Source organism: Oncorhynchus mykiss, chromosome 8, assembly GCF_057628025.1.
Source record: "Oncorhynchus mykiss isolate SJ-2025 chromosome 8, ASM5762802v1, whole genome shotgun sequence".
NCBI lineage: Eukaryota > Metazoa > Chordata > Actinopteri > Salmoniformes > Salmonidae > Oncorhynchus > Oncorhynchus mykiss.
The window spans coordinates 76,716,528-76,733,554 of NC_143029.1; the positions used below are offsets into that span (position 1 = coordinate 76,716,528).

At 45.0% G+C, this 17,027-nt stretch overlaps 1 protein-coding gene across 10 annotated transcripts in view; it reads right to left on the reverse strand.

Moving 5' to 3' along the window:
- Positions 1–6,547: 6,547 nt before the first annotated feature.
- The window catches only part of acin1a (apoptotic chromatin condensation inducer 1a), a 28,079-nt gene continuing 17,599 nt past the window's right edge, over positions 6,548–17,027 (reverse strand). For 4 of the 10 annotated variants that reach the window (XM_090182645.1, XM_036986242.2, XM_036986239.2 and 1 more), the window contains 9 exons: positions 11,750–11,795; positions 11,438–11,574; positions 11,148–11,291; positions 10,728–10,917; positions 8,714–8,967; positions 8,351–8,458; positions 7,972–8,260; positions 7,787–7,887; positions 6,548–7,623 (listed from right to left, as the gene is read on the reverse strand). In XM_090182645.1, coding sequence (XP_090038771.1) covers positions 7,315–7,623; positions 7,787–7,887; positions 7,972–8,260; positions 8,351–8,458; positions 8,714–8,967; positions 10,728–10,917; positions 11,148–11,291; positions 11,438–11,574; positions 11,750–11,795 — 1,578 coding nt within the window. In that variant the 3' untranslated portion in view covers positions 6,548–7,314. Of the gene's footprint in view, positions 7,624–7,786; positions 7,888–7,971; positions 8,261–8,350; positions 8,459–8,713; positions 8,968–10,727; positions 10,918–11,147; positions 11,292–11,437; positions 11,575–11,749; positions 11,796–12,085; positions 13,696–17,027 lie in introns of those variants that run through there. The other 6 variants (XR_016482626.1, XR_016482625.1, XM_090182647.1 and 3 more) reach the window with 3 other exon arrangements.

Here is a 17,027-nt window from a genome sequence, read left to right on the forward strand (position 1 = left end):
TTCCATTATTAATGTGACCAGTGGTTCCATGTCTATGTACATAGGGCAGCAGCCTGTAATGTGTAGGGTTTAGTAACCGGGTGGTAGCCGGCTAGTGAATGCTATTTAACAGTCTTGGTGGCCTTGAGATAGAAGCTCTTTTTCAGTCTCTTGGTCCCAGCTTTGATGCACCTGTACTGACCTCGCCTTCTGGATGTTAGCGGTGCGAACAGGCCGTGGCTCGCGTGGTAGATGTCCTTGAGGATCTTTTTAGCCTTCCTGTGACATCGGGTGCTTTAGGTGTCCTGGAGGGCAGGCAGTGTGTTACTGGTGATGCGTTGGGCTGACCACTCCACCCTCTGGATAGCGTTGCGGTTGCAGTTGTCATACCAGGCGGTGATACAGCCCGACAGGATGCTCTCAATTGTGCATCTGTAAAAGTTTGTGAGGGTCTTAGGGGCCAAGCCACATTTCTTCAGCCTCCTGAGGTTGAAGAGGCGCTGTTGCACCTTCTTCACCACACTGTCTGTGTGGGTGGACCATTTCAGATTTTCAGTGATGTGTATGCCGAGGAACTTGAAGCTTTCCACCTTCTCCACTGCTGTCCCGTTGATATGCATAGGGGCATGCTCCCTCTGCTGTTTCTTGAAGTCAACGATCAGCTCCTTAGTTGTCTTAACATTAAGCTGTCTCGTCATTGTTGGTAATCAGGCCTACTACTGCTGTGTCGTCTGCAAACTTGATGATTGTGCTGGAAGCCTGCATTGCCATGCGTTGCCATGCAGTCATGGATGAACAGGGAGTACAGAAGGTGAAGGTGTTGTTTCCTACCTTCATCACCTGGGGGCGGCCCATCGGGTAGTCCAGGACCCAGTTGCACAGGGTGGGGTTCAGACCCAGTCTGAGGTTAATGATGACCTTGGAGGGTACTATGGAGTTGAAGGCTGTGGTATAGTCAATGAACAGCATTCCTACATAGATATTCCTCTTGTCCAGGTGGGATAGAGCAGTGTGCAGTGTGATGTCAATTGCATCGGCTGTGGATCTATTGGGGCAGTATGCAAATTGAAGTGAGTCTAGGGTGTTAGGTAAAGAGGAGGTGATATGATTTTGGTCTCCCAAGTGGTGCAGCTGTCTAAGGCACTGCATCTCAGTGCTTGAGGCATCACTACAGACATCCTGGTTTGAATCCAGACTGTATCACAACCGCCCGTGATTGGGAGTCCCATAGGGTGGCAAACAATTGGCCCAGCATCATCCGGGTTTGGCCGGTATAGGCCGTCATTGTAAATAAGAATTTGTTCTTAACTGACTTTGCTAGTTAAATTTTTAAAAATCCTTAACTAGCCTCTAAAGGCACTTCATGATGACAGACGTGAGTGCTGCAGGGCGATAGTCATTGAGTTTGTGGACATCTTGAAGCAAGTGGGGACAGCAGACTGGGATAGGAAGAGATTGAATATGTCCGTAAACACTCCAGCCAGCAGGTCTGCGCATGGTCTGAAGACAGGGCTTGGGATGCCGTCTGGGCCGGCAGCCTTGCGAGGGTTAACAAGCTTAAATGTCTTACTCACGGCCATGGAGAACGAGAGCCCACAGTCCTTGGGAGCGGAATCCTGGATTCATTCTCTGATCCTTTGATTGGGTGGACAACATGTCCGAGCTCTGATAGGTTGGAGGACGTCATCTAGAAGTTGTGATAATTACTGTTTAAGTCTATAGAAGGGGGGTGAGAACCATGAGCCTCTGAGGTTTTCAAATTAAGTCAAATCAAATTGTATGCATCACATGCGCCGAATACAACGGGTGTAGACATTACCGTGAAATGCTTACTTACAAGCCCTTAACCAACAATGAGTTTTAAGAAAAATAAGAGAAAAGAAAAATATATACTGATAAACTAAAGTAAAAAATAAACGAGCAACAATAAAATAACAATAACTAGGCTATATTCAGGGGGTACCCGTACTGAGTCAATGTGCGGGGGTACAGGTTAGTCGAGGTAATTGGGTTACTATGTACATGTGGGTAGGAGTAAAGTGACTATGCATAGATAATAGATAATAAACAGTGAGTATCAGCAGCGTAAAAAAAGGGGGGTTCAATGTAAATAGTCTGCGTGGCCATTTGATTAGCTGATCAGCAGTCTTAGGCTTGGGGGTAGAAGCTGTTAAGAAGCCTTTTGGACCTAGAGTTGGCACTCTGGTACCACTTCCTGTGCAGTAGCAGAGAGAACAGTCTATGCCTAGGGTGGCTGGAGTCTTTGGCAATTTTTAGGGCCTTCTACTGACACCGCTTGTTATAGAGGTCACGGATGTCAAGAAGCTTGGCCCCAGGGATGTACTGGGCCTTACGCACTGCCCTCTGTAGTGCCTTGGGGTCAGAGGCTGAGCAGTTGCCATACCAGGCGATGATGCAACCATGCTCTCAATGGTGCAGCTGTATAACTTTTTGAGGATCTGAGGACCCATGCCAAATATCTTTTCAGTCTCCTGAGGGGGAATAGTCGTTGTCGTGCTTCACAACTGTCTTGGTGTCATTGGAACATGATAGTTTGTTAGTGATGTGAACACGAGGGAACTTGAAGGTCTCAACCTGCTCCACTATAGCCCCGTTGATGAGAATAGGGGCCTGTTCACGTTGAGGGAGAAGTTGTTGTCCTTGGACCACACTTCTAGGTCTCTGACCTCCTCCCTATAGATTGTCTTATTGTTGTTGGTGATTAGGCCTACCACCGTTGTGTCATCGACAAACTTAATGATGGTGTTGGAGTCGTGCTTGGCCACGCAGTCGTGGGTGAACAGGGAGTGCAGGAGGGAACCAAGTACACTATGGTGGTCTGCTTGAAACATGTAGGTATTACAGACTCGGCCAGGGACAGGTTGAAAATGTCAGTGAAGACATTTGCCAGTTGATCAGCGCATGCTCAGAGTACACGCCCTGGTAATAACACAAATTGAATTTACTGTACTTGTGCAGTTTTCCCCAAACCTCTCCTCCAGTACCCCCAATCATTGCATGTATTCAGTGTATTCCAGTACCCACACAGGGTAAAGGCCTGGTGTAGCGAGTGAATATTTAGGCTACACATGACTTCATTTTCAAACAGCCATGCCACATCCTGCACAAGCTCTAAATACACAAAATAAAATGTGTCATTATCTATACTCAACACCACACATGTTCATTCAAAATGGCACACTGACACAAATACGCGTGTACACAGAAACAAAGACACCTACACTTGTTTGTATGGTATTTGCTCTGTGTGCATATTTGTGTGTTGCTGGACTCAATGGAAAAGAGAAAGGGTGGAAAGAAAGATGGTATGTCTAATATGCACAGTCTTCTATTACATATTTTATTAGTTTCACTGGAAAGACAATTTCCTCACTTATAGGTCTATAGTGTGTGTGTGTGTGTGTGTGTGTGTGTGTGTGTGTGTTAAACTATCCTTGTGGGTACCAGAAGTCTTCACACGGATAGTAAAACAAGGAAAATACGGACAAGTGGAGACAACAAATGTGTGTGCATGTGGCTTGTATTACTATCCTTGAGGGTACCGGAAATCCGGTACAAAATTCTCCCTTGTGGGGGAAAAGGCAATTTTAGGCTTAGGGTTTAGGGTTAGAATTAGGGTTACGGGTTAGGAGTTAAGGGGTTAGGTTTAGGGGTTACGGTTTAGGTGTTAGGGAAAACAGAATTTTGAATGGAAATCAATTTTAGGTCCCCACAAGGATAGAAAAACAAACGTGTGTGTGTGACTGCATGTGTGTGTTCTTGCAGATGTGCTAATATTCCTCTTTTTCTCCAATTCAATAACTTCATATCTCCTTACCAACTGTTTCATTTCTAGTCATTTTTTTGTTTTCCTTTGTGGTACAGTATGTCGCTCTCCCACCAGTGATGAATCTGCACACAGCTATCACGGTATGTTTGAAGTGACTGCATTAATGTGCTATGCTATGTAAGTTATACCGTCTGTCTGCACTTTGACTATGGTGTGGTGTTAGTTATTTTTAGTCAAACAAGGTATTGTGTGAAAATAATACAAGTGGTAGGAAGTTGAACACTCATGCTTTTTTTCTTTTCATATAGCACCGTTTCTCAAACTATGCAAGAATGAGACTTCCCAGCAAGAGCTGCTGAATCAGACTCTCCCTCCATCCCTCCTCTCCCAAACCCCAGCCACCCACGCTATGACTCAGTCACATCCGTTAGGAAACCCCCCTGCTTTAATCTGGGCCTGGTCTGGACTACTGGCACTTGTAATCTGGCAGCAAAAAATGCACACAATGTTAGTCTAGACCACATGAGAGGGCAGAGAGACGTCTTTAACCTCATGCTGTTTCCGATTACCCAGATATCACTCTTTCAAGTTGTCTGCACCTTATCTCTGCATTGTCCTACAGGTCAATGTTATGTTACAGTGAGCGCTGGTCTGGAATCTGGACACAAAGAACCATGTGGGCCTAAACCATGTTTTCATTGCCCAGTCATTAGCATGGATTGGCCTGGCTCAGCTCAGTTTCCAGGGAGGGCTGGAGAGGCCTGTACGGATGAGTATACTCTTGACAGAGGTGGGGACAGGTTCTGTTAGACCTAGCTACAACCAGATAGCCATGCATTTCAGCTCCATCTTCCCACACCAGAAAGTTGCTGTGTTCGGGAAACTAAATTGAGTCGGACTATTGGCAACCCAGAGGGCGAAAATAGCCAAGTATCCTTGTCCTCCTCGAGGCCGCCTTGCGCTGTGTCCTGTAGAGCACTTAGCCTACTTGGCCAGCGGACCTTGGACCTTGTCCACTTCAGTCTCTCTTTCTACAGAGAGGTTTGCCAAACTCTCCCGGCCCCACTGCAACTATTGTCTCATACACCATCGCAACAGACTCCGGGCCCACAGAACATCTACAAACCCCACACCCTCCATGCTGTACACCAGGGTTCCCCAACTGGCAGCCCACGGGCCAAAACCGTGGTTTTATTTGGCACCCCAAGTTTTCTGACAAAAACAAATAAAAACACATTTTTATTGTTGGACATAATATACTAAAAACACTAGGAGATCAGCTCAGAAATCTGTTCCCAAGTATTCCCACACATAATAGAAACGTGATCGTATACAAATGTACACAAGGTTTGAAATTATGTTTTAGTCAAACACATCTGTCTGGGCTTCTTGCGGCCAATTTGCCGTTTACAAATGATTTGTAATTATGTTCTGGACCGCTGACCATCTGCTCGTGGCTGAATCTAGTTAATGATCCCTGCCGTACAGCCACCCACACTGTCAACACATTGCTCTACCTTTAATTAACCTCAAACCTTTCTCTATTGTTACTCCCAAACACACATAATTGTAGGAACAGGCTCTCATCTCATCCTTCGGTCTTCACTTGGTCTGACACATAAATGAGCACACATGGCTGTTGTTAATCAAGTAAAACACTATCCTGCTAGATAAGAACTTAATTGAAAGATGTGTCAAACACAATTGTCTCATTTCTAAAGTGGGTTTTTCCATGGAGTGAGCTGCTCACAGGCTGGCAGGAGTGTGCCGGCTGGGCCGGGGTTAACAAAGCCAGGAGGGTCGACCCAGTTCAGTTGAGCCGTCCTGCACACAGAGTTGCATCAGGGCACAAAAATGTTCAGCCCAGCGACCAGAGAGCTGTAATTACAGAGGAGCTCTGCTGAGCTCGGCAGGAAGAACGTCAAGGCCTGAGAGAAGTAGCAGGGGATTGGCCAGAGGAAGAGGGCACAAAATACTAATGAAAGAGAGGAAGGGTGGGAAAGACAAAAGTGAGATGTAGGGAATTGTGTGTAAGGCGTGAGGTTGTTAAAAATTGTAACATGTTAAGTTTCCATTGTAGTCTCTCAATTAACTTAAAACTGTATTTAGTGGTAGATACACAAACAAATGAGGTGGTTTGGCAGGTCATGTATCGGAGGACACGTGACTCGACCTTCACCTATCCCGAGCCCATTGGGCAGTTGCAGCATTGAGACAAGACCGTAATCGGATATCACAAAATTGGGGGTAAAATACAAAAATAAAAACTGACAGCACTGCAGAGCAAAATGTATGTATTTTATTGGCTTGACAAAGCCATATGGGGAAAAGCTATTCTAACCATCACATATTCCTCATGACAGTCTTTTTAGAGCCATTTGCTTTCAGTAAAAAAAATGTTTTTAAATGCCATCCACCAAATCGTATGTCAGAAAACCTTTCCATTCATCTTTCCTATTAATGACTTATCTTCATCTACTTCATGGCCCTAAGCACTTCGTACAAATGCCTGTTGTCCATCACTGACACCTTGTGGATCTCCAATATTACTGCAACTTTTTTTTTGTTGACCGGCATTGGTTTTAAGGGATATGCCATTTTCAGCTTCATAGTAATAGAGGATAAAGAAATGAAGAAGTTAATTTCCGGAACATGAAAAGTGTGAAAGAATTTTTAAAAATTATCCATTTAGCTCTTTGTTTTGCTACAATGATCTGAATAATTATGGGCATCTCCAACTGACAGAAGTTCGCTCTTGCAGAAAACAAGCGCAAAAGCTTTTTCAAACTTATTTTATTTGTACATTCACAGGAGTAAACAAAAAAGAAAAGCTTTAATAATGATTTAAAAACCTACTAAAACCATTTGTGTGGAGTTTTAATATGCACCCCTTCTCCAGCCTGCGTTGACCGTACAGGGAGAACTATTGGATGAGCAGAAAGAAGCATTTAGAAGATGAAAACACAGACCAGAGGAGCATGTCATTTCTACTATCTTGCAGATAATAGTCTCATCCCTCAAACTAAACAAAGACAGAGGGGACAGAACACTGCACAACCACGTCAGTCCTCCCTAGGACACAAGGCTGAGCACAGTGGACTGGGACAACATGCAGCAATGATGAAGCACCCCACAGAAACCAGTCGTGGAACACACACACATACAACTGGTGAAGGCCAAAAACCAGTGTGTGTGTATGCATAGAACTCAACGTAAAGCACTTACATATGGGGGGGGGGGGGGGGGGGGGGGGGGGGGTTGCCTTACTGTCAATCTCACAAGAATATAATAAAACAAAAAAAGAAAACAGTCAGGCAAAATGAAATAAAATCTAAACTTTCATAATGGAGCAAGACAGATAGCAGCCTGGGGGAAAACATTGCTAAACCATGGTCCCTATCTGTGTCGGTGTGTGTTTAAAAAAAGTGACAGATAGTGACAACATCTGTTGGTCTACTGTAGGGTCTTATATTGTAACAAAGTAAATGTAGTGAGGGGAAATGGAGGGGGTTATTTTAAGACAGTTCCAGCCACACCAATTCCCTCTAGCGTCGTCTGTCATGATGTGGGGGGTCACTGTGGCTGCGGGAGCGTCTGCCCCCCCCTGTACTGCTGCCCCCAGGTCTGCGGTAACAGTCTTCTCTGTGTTTGTCACTCTCTCCATCTCTTCCCCCATCTCTCTCTCGCTCTCTGTACCGCTCCCCCTCGCCTCTTTCTCCAAATGCGGCACTCGCGGCTTTCATCCTTTCTTTGCGATCTTCCTCCCTTTTCTTCTCCACCTCCTCTTGCTGCTCCTTCCTCCTCTTCTCTCTCTCCTTCATCCGCTCTTGTCGAGCTGTCTCCTTCTGTGAAAACTGGCCACAAAGAGACAGAACATGGGAGAACGTCAGAGATGTGCACTGTGAACAATTTAAATCAATACTTTCAACAAATGTAAGGAAGGACATGTAGACCCTATATCAATCACAAATGAATCTATAATCTTGTTCAGATAGTTGTGTTGTGTGTATAACTGACCTGCTCTTCTGTGAGGGGGAGCCAGTATATACAAGGGGCTGCTTTGGTTTTCTTGAACAGTTCATCCAGCAGTTTGACAGGAGGTTCATCTGCAGCTTTCTCTGAAGAAACACAAAGAGTAAACATACAGTTGACACAACAGGGCACAGATCGAAACACCCATTTTTCCATCACCAACTCGTCACCTTTCTTGTCCATCTTCCTCTCCTTGCGTTTCCTCTCTCTGGAGCGGGATCGTCTGGGGACCGCTTCCTCTCCAGGTTTTTCTGGACCAAAGTCCCGGACCTTGTCCCTGTCCCACTCCCTCTCAGCCCGGGTCCTCTCCCTGTGCTCCATCTCACGCTCTCGCTCCGCCCACTGTTCCCGTTTGGGCAGGAGAGGGGGCAGGGCCGCCACCCGACCAGGCACCGCCGCAGCCCCCCGTTCACCCTCCCCAGCCCTCTCAGGGGGAGGCAGGCCTCTGTGGAAATCCAGCTACAGAGGAAGGGGAGCGTTACCATAACGATATGGGAACGATATCCATCATCAGGTAGGGCAAAACCACGAGAACGCAGATAGTCTTACCTCCTCCTGCTGAATGAAGTCCAAATTGAGGAACTTGGGGTTGCTTTGAGGCCATTTCACCCCATGCAGGGCTGCACGAGTGGCAATTGACTCCTCTGCACTGGAGTACTGGAAGAAAAAGGAGAGCAAGACAGGACATCCATGAGGAACAGTGTGGCTTGCCTTAGATAAGAAAGAATAGGGAGATGTAGGTGATGTTCTGGGCTGCACCTCAAATGACACCCTCGTCCCCCCTATAGTCAAATGCACTAGCTTTGACCACAGCCTCCGACGGATGATAACAAGAAGTGTACTATACGGAGAGTAGGATATCGGTTGAGACACAGCCCTGGATTCAGGATGATGGCTAACAGACAGACGTACTGTGACGTAGCAGTGAGATTTGATCTTGTCGATCCAGAAACCGTCCTCGTGCACGGTGCCGGTCCTACCGAGCAGCTCCTTCAGCTGGCTCAGGGTGAACGGACGAACCAGGTTGGACACGTGGACGATGTTGGACACTTTGCCTCGTGGAGGAGAGGGCTGCTTGGCCGTGCGGACAGGGTCAACTATGGTGATGGACACGCCAGACTTCTGCTGGCTGATGGAGCGACGGATCAATGTGTCACTGGGGGTCACTGAGGAGAGGAAAAGATAGAGATACATCAACCTGACCTCACTCAACATACAGTGCCTTGCGAAAGTATTCGGCCCCCTTGAACTTTGCGACCTTTTGCCACATTTCAGGCTTCAAACATAAAGATATAAAACTGTATTTTTTTGTGAAGAATCAACAACAAGTGGGACACAATCATTAAGTGGAACAACATTTATTGGATATTTCAAACTTTTTTAACAAATCAAAAACTGAAAAATTGGGCGTGCAAAATTATTCGGCCCCCTTAAGTTAATAGTTTGTAGCGCCACCTTTTGCTGCGATTACAGCTGTAAGTCGCTTGGGGTATGTCTCTATCAGTTTTGCACATCGAGAGACTGACATTTTTTCCCATTCCTCCTTGCAAAACAGCTCGAGCTCAGTGAGGTTGGATGGAGAGCATTTGTGAACAGCAGTTTTCAGTTCTTTCCACAGATTCTCGATTGGATTCAGGTCTGGACTTTGACTTGGCTATTCTAACACCTGGATATGTTTATTTTTGAACCATTCCATTGTAGATTTTGCTTTATGTTTTGGATCATTGTCTTGTTGGAAGACAAATCTCCGTCCCAGTCTCAGGTCTTTTGCAGACTCCATCAGGTTTTCTTCCAGAATGGTCCTGTATTTGGCTCCATCCATCTTCCCATCAATTTTAACCATCTTCCCTGTCCCTGCTGAAGAAAAGCAGGCCCAAACCATGATGCTGCCACCACCATGTTTGACAGTGGGGATGGTGTGTTCAGCTGTGTTGCTTTTACGCCAAACATAACGTTTTGCATTGTTGCCAAAAAGTTCAATTTTGGTTTCATCTGACCAGAGCACCTTCTTCCACATGTTTGGTGTGTCTCCCAGGTGGCTTGTGGCAAACTTTAAACAACACTTTTTATGGATATCTTTAAGAAATGGCTTTCTTCTTGCTACTCTTCCATAAAGGCCAGATTTGTGCAATATACGACTGATTGTTGTCCTATGGACAGAGTCTCCCACCTCAGCTGTAGATCTCTGCAGTTCATCCAGAGTGATCATGGGCCTCTTGGCTGCATCTCTGATCAGTCTTCTCCTTGTATGAGCTGAAAGTTTAGAGGGACGGCCAGGTCTTGGTAGATTTGCAGTGGTCTGATACTCCTTCCATTTCAATATTATCGCTTGCACAGTGCTCCTTGGGATGTTTAAAGCTTGGGAAATATTTTTGTATCCAAATCCGGCTTTAAAACTTCTTCACAACAGTATCTCGGACCTGCCTGGTGTGTTCCTTGTTCTTCATGATGCTCTCTGCGCTTTTAACGGACCTCTGAGATTATCACAGTGCAGGTGCATTTATACGGAGACTTGATTACACACAGGTGGATTGTATTTATCATCATTAGTCATTTAGGTCAACATTGGATCATTCAGAGATCCTCACTGAACTTCTGGAGAGAGTTTGCTGCACTGAAAGTAAAGGGGCTGAATAATTTTGCACACCCAATTTTTCAGTTTTTGATTTGTTAAAAAAGTTTGAAATATCCAATAAATGTCGTTCCACTTCATGATTGTGTCCCACTTGTTGTTGATTCTTCACAAAAAAATAAAGTTTTATATCTTTATGTTTGAAGCCTGAAATGTGGCAAAAGGTCGCAAAGTTCAAGGGGGCCGAATACTTTCGCAAGGCACTGTATCAAAGGGTAGAATCTAGCCCAGGGTTAGAGGTTTTGATCTGATAAGAAAATTAAGTTCATCTTCAATTTTGGATCAATCTATCACCTGTTTTCATCTCCATGTCATGGCTGGGGGGAGAGGGACATTGTGTCTCCATGGAGTCTCTCTGGAATGAGCCATCCATCTTCTCCTCTCTGTCTCCTTTAACCTCCCTTCCATCCTCTCGGTCTTCCTCCTCGTGTTCACTCCTCTTGGACTCCTTCTGTCCATTCTCCTGGGTCACTGACGGGACCACCTACATTACAGGTGGGTGGGGAAGAGGCGGCACACACGTTTTAATATGACATTCACAAATGCTAATAGCTTTGGATTAATAAAGGATGTTAGCTGTTATAGTAAATCCTACTGAATGCATCTTTATTAATGAGTGCAGAAAAACCAATTTCCAGTAATACATTCCTACAACTTGAAACTAGATAAAATGTACAGTCCACAGACCAGGTGAAGTTAAAGTTGAACTCTGACCTGTGTGACTGTGCGTCTGATCTTGAGGTCCTGCTCACCCCGCTCCCTGCCCTCCTCCTCCACCCCAGAGAGGTGATCCTCCCCTGGGTGCAGATCCACCACCATCTCCTGGCCTGGACACAGTCTGATGTCTGGGATCAGAGACTGGGGAAAAACAGAATCAACAGATTAGGGGTGGGAGAAAGAAGCATCAAGACTCTGATAGTAAAAAGTTTGATAGTATTCATTCTGAGGTGTTTTAGATAAGTAATATGTACAAGAGTATTTTTTGCAGTGTACTGATGCTATACCTTCAGAGAGTCTGTGGTGATGCTCATGGATGATTTCTTGGTTGTGACTGCAGTGCTGGATCCCCATCGCCTCTTCCTCCCAGCCCCAGACTCTGTTTCGCCCTCTGCAGTGACAGCACCTGGAGAGGCCTTGCTGCCTGGAAGACATAGGGGAATTTAACCATGGCCAAACGCACAATCGCAAGCACACACACACACACATTTATAACTGGCGCTCACTCACACATATGCAAACTAAACAAAAACCCAAGACTACCTACTGGGCTGAAAAAAACAAAACAGGCATGAGCGTTTAGAGGGAGGTATACTCACTGCTAAGGGAGATCCTACGGGCTGTGAATGCTTTTGGTGTCACACGCTGAAACAAAAAGAAATAAACACACCCCAAAGTAGAGAGGGGAAAAGGTGAGAGGTAGAGATGAAGAGGTGCATGGACAGATTGAAGGGAAGACAGGACAAGAGAAAGTGGGTGGGTGAATAAGGGAAGAGAAACTAGATGAGACTGCAGGTCACTTTCCACCTCAACATAGCCAGACTATGATTAGCACCAGAGTCATATAGACTCACTATATATGTCTCTCAATGGCACACTGTAGTTTATATATATGCTTGGTCTCAAAACAGTGCGTATGACTTTAAGATAATGACTGAAGCCCCAAATGTGTTTATTATTGGTGTAGAATGGTGTTAGGGGAGCCGAAGTCTCACACACACAGAAAGACATAGTAGCCTGATGACAATACTGCAGTTTAAATTAATTTCGTTGCAATAGAACATCGGAATGGTGTAGCTGGTAAACCAAGAGGCTGCCAGGATTACTGAGTCATAAAACAAGACTATGAAATATTGGGTGGTTTATAACCATTTTTCATTTCAAACTGCAGTAGCAATAAATATGTAAATGAATCCATTTGGATTTGACAATTATGTCAGAATCAATTCCCCCATTTTAGGGTAAGAGGAGGGAGTCAACAAACTATGCATTTTCTAAATATAGTTTTTTGGTAAATAATAACATTGAGAAAATGACTACTTATTCCCTGGTACCACTGACACCTGATGCTTACTGGGATGGATATGGCCCAATCTTGACTGCATGTACTGTATGTAGGCAACAAGGGTCCAATCAAAGGAGGTTGTCAAGTTTGGGTGGAAATCTGACAGCTGGTTGGCAGGCAGCATGGGCTCTGTAGTTCAGTGGTGGCGGGGCTTGAGTGGCTTTTGAAAAGGTTTGAGTCCAGTCCTTAAGAGGTCAGATATCAGTCCTTTCAGATCTTTGTCGTGCCTTTCTGTTGTGACTGTCCAACTGAGGTTCAATGGAGATGGGACAAGGATAATCAATAATTAACAAGAGTCACTCCAAACACTAGAAGGGGCGTAAGCAGACACCCTCTTCCTCCGGGGCATCAGGAGACAGTGTTGAGTGACAGGTAGCAGCAGAAAAAGGGATCAAATTGGCAAGTCCCTTTTTCAACCAACAACTAGACATTTGGTTGTGAGTCCAAAGAAATGCTGAAGACCATTGAGAAAGTTAACAAATGTCCAAGATCATGTCTTTGAAAAACAGCCATGAAGAGAGGCCCCAAGTTGTCCTCGTGAGAGATTAATTTGGATCCCATTCTGAACAGTTGGAGAACAAAATCCCAAAATGTCCTTTCTCAGAGAAACCACTTAGTCCAGAACAAATATCGACCAGTTAAACTGTCCATTGAGCAAAACATTCAGGTGTAGATGGTGAGAAGAAAAATGTACTGAAGTGACCCCATGAGAAGACATCTACAGGCCTGTCGTTGAAGGGTTTGAAACAGTCTATTGAGTGTCTGCCTCTTCATCTCCACTCTGACCCCTCTGTGTGGTGAGATTGTATGTGGCCATACAGGTGTGTATGAACCAGTTGAGCCAGGTGTTGGTGACAGACAGACGAGATCAGTCATCCCAAATCCTCAGCCCATTAGTCCAATCAAGCGCCATTTCCGCGGCAACGTGGCTTTTGTTGCCACAGCTGTCCCACTGCAGTGCCATCTCCGGGGCAACGTGGTTTTTGTTGCCACAGCTGTCCCACTGCAGTGCACTCGGGGGCCTATCTGTGGTATACCCAGGGCTCTTGGGGACATTGGAACAGGTGCAGCAGTAGTGGCAGAAGTAGTATGCAGGTACCATTATGGGCAATGGAAGAGGCATGAGCACCTTTATAACAAAGCAATCAATGGGGTTTTAAACATCAGCCACAGTAAGAGCATATCCCCTGCTGGTTCTGTCTGAGAGAGCATCAGCAAAGGTTAAGAAAAATACAGAGCTAAGTAAAAAAAATAACAAAATAAACACCTTGCTAATTAAACCTCTTTAAAAAAATGTTTGTTTTTTTAAAGAGGGGGCAATGTCACTGAATGAGTATCTTAACACTACAAAAAAAACACTTAACTTTCATTTAGATATATATACATACATACATACATACATACATACATACATACATACATACATACATACATACATACATACAGTGGAGCAAAAAAGTATTTAGTCAGCCACCAATTGTGCAAGTTCTCCCACTTAAAAAGATGAGAGGCCTGTAATTTTCATCATAGGTACACTTCAACTATGACAAGACAAAATGAGAAAAAAAAATCCAGAAAATCACATTGTAGGATTTTTAATAAATTTATTTGCAAATTATGGTGGAAAATAAGTATTTGGTCACCTATAAACAAGCAAGATTTCTGGCTCTCACAGACCTGTAACTTCTTCTTTAAGAGGCTCCTCTTTCCTCCACTCGTTACCTGTATTAATGGCACCTGTTTGAACTTGTTATCAGTATAAAATACACCTGTCCACAACCTCAAACAGTCACACTCCAAACTCCACTATGGCCAAGACCAAAGAGCTGTCAAAGGACACCAGAAACAAAATTGTAGACCTGCACCAGGCTGGGAAGACTGAATCTGCAATAGGTAAGCAGCTTGGTTTGAAGAAATCAACTGTGGGAGCAATTATTAGGAAATGGAAGACATACAAGACCACTGATAATCTCCCTCGATCTGGGGCTCCACGCAAGATCTCACCCCGTGGGGTCAAAATGATCACAAGAACGGTGAGCAAAAATCCCAGAACCACACGGGGGGACCTAGTGAATGACCTGCAGAGAGCTGGGACCAAAGTAACAAAGCCTACCATCAGTAACACACTACGCTGCCAGGGACTCAAATCCTGCAGTGCCAGACGTGTCCCCCTGCTTAAGCCAGTACATGTCCAGGCCCGTCTGAAGTTTGCTAGAGAGCATTTGGATGATCCAGAAGAAGATTGGGAGAATGTCATATGGTCAGATGAAACCAAAATATAACTTTTTGGTCAAAACTCAACTCGTCGTGTTTGGAGGACAAAGAATGCTGAGTTGCATCCAAAGAACACCATACTTACTGTGAAGCATGGGGGTGGAAACATCATGCTTTGGGGCTGTTTTTCTGCAAAGGGACCAGGACGACTGATCCGTGTAAAGGAAAGAATGAATGGGGCCATGTATCGTGAGATTTTGAGTGAAAACCTCCTTCCATCAGCAAGGGCATTGAAGATGAAACGTGGCTGGGTCTTTCAGCATGACAATGATCCCGAACACACCGCCCGGGCAACGAAGGAGTGGCTTCGTAAGAAGCATTTCAAGGTCCTGGAGTGGCCTAGCCGGTCAATAACAAAAGTTTTCCACCATAATTTGCAAATAAATTAATAAAAAATCCTACAATGTGATTTTCTGGATTTTTTCCCCCTCATTTTGTCTGTCATAGTTGAAGTGTACCTAATTACAGGCCTCTCATCTTTTTAAGTGGAAGAACTTGCACAATTATATATGTGTGTAATATATATATATATATATATAAAAACACACATATAACAATATCTCATTTTCTTTTTGCTTAAATCCCCCAGTCCCATTATAGGCAATTAAGTGCTTTTAGGTCATGAAAAATGCTAAGTGATGAGATATGTGTGTGTGTGTGTGTGTGTGTGTGTGTGTGTGTGTGTGTGTGTGTGTGTGTGTGTGTGTGTATATATATATATATATATATATATATATATATATATATATATATATATATATATATAGCTCAAATTAGGAAGCAACACTGATTGACAATACATTTCAGATGCTGTTGTGCAAATGGAATAGAAAAACAGGTAGAAATTATAGGCAATTAGCAAGACACCCCCAATAAAGGAGTGGTTTTGCAGGTGGGGACCACAGACCACTTCTCAGTTCCTATGCTTCCTGGCTGATGTTTTGGTCACTTTTGAATGCTGGCGGTGCTTTCACTCTAGTGGTAGCATGAGACGGAGTCTACAGCCCACACAAGTGGCTCAGGTAGTGCAGCTCATCCAGGATGGCACATCAATGCGAGCAGTGGCAAGGTTTGCTGTGTCTGTCAGCATAGTGTCAAGAGCAGACAGGCCAGTACATCAGGAGACGTGGAGGCGGCGGTAGGAGGGCAACAACCCAGCAGCAAGACCGCTACCGCCGCCTTTGTGCAAGGAGGAGCACTGCCAGAACCCTGCAAAATGACCTCCAGCAGGCCACAAATGTGCATGTGTCTGCTCAAACGGTCAGAAACAGAATCCATGAAGGTGGTATGAGGGCCCGACGTCCACAGGTGGGGGTTGTGCTTACAGCCCAACACCGTGCAGGACGTTTGGCATTTGCCAGAGAACACCAAGATTGGCAAATTCGCCACTGGCGCCCTGTGCTCTTCACAGATGAAAGCAGGTTCACACTGAGCACATGTGACAGACGTGACAGTCTGGAGACGCCGTGGAGAATGTTCTGCTGCCTGCAACATCCTCCAGCATGACCGGTTTGGCGGTGGGTCAGTCATGGTGTGGGGTGGCATTTGTTTGAGGGGCCGCACAGCCCTCTGTGCTCGCCAGAGGTAGCCTGACTGCCATTAGGTACCGAGATGAGATCCTCAGACCCCTTGTGAGACCATGTGCTGGTGCGGTTGGCCCTGGGTTCCTCCTAATGCAAGACAATGCTAGATCTCATGTGGCTGGAGTGTGTCAGCAGTTCCTGCAAGAGGAAGGCATTGATGCTTTGGACTGGCCCGCCCGTTCCCCAGACCTGAATCCAATTGAGCACATCTGGGACATCATGTCTCGCTCCATCCACCAACGCCACATTGCACCACAGACTGTCCAGGAGTTGGTGGATGCTTTAGTCCAAGGAGGAGATCCCTCAGGAGACCATCCGCCACCTCATCAGGAGCATGCCCAGGCGTTGTAGGGAGGTCATACAGGCACGTGGAGGCCAAACACACTACTGAGCCTCATTTTGACTTGTTTTAAGGACATTACAGCAAAGTTGGATCAGCCTGTAGTGTGGTTTTCCACTTTAATTTTGAGTGCGACTCCAAATCCAGACCTCCATGGGTTGATAAATTTGATTTCCATTGATAATTTGTGTGATTTTGTTGTCAGCACATTCAACTATGTAAAGAAAAAAATATTTAATAAGAATATTTCATTCATTCAGATTTAGGATGTGTTATTTTAGTGTTCCCTTTATTTTTTTGAGCAGTGTGTGTGTGTGTGTACGTACGTACGTACA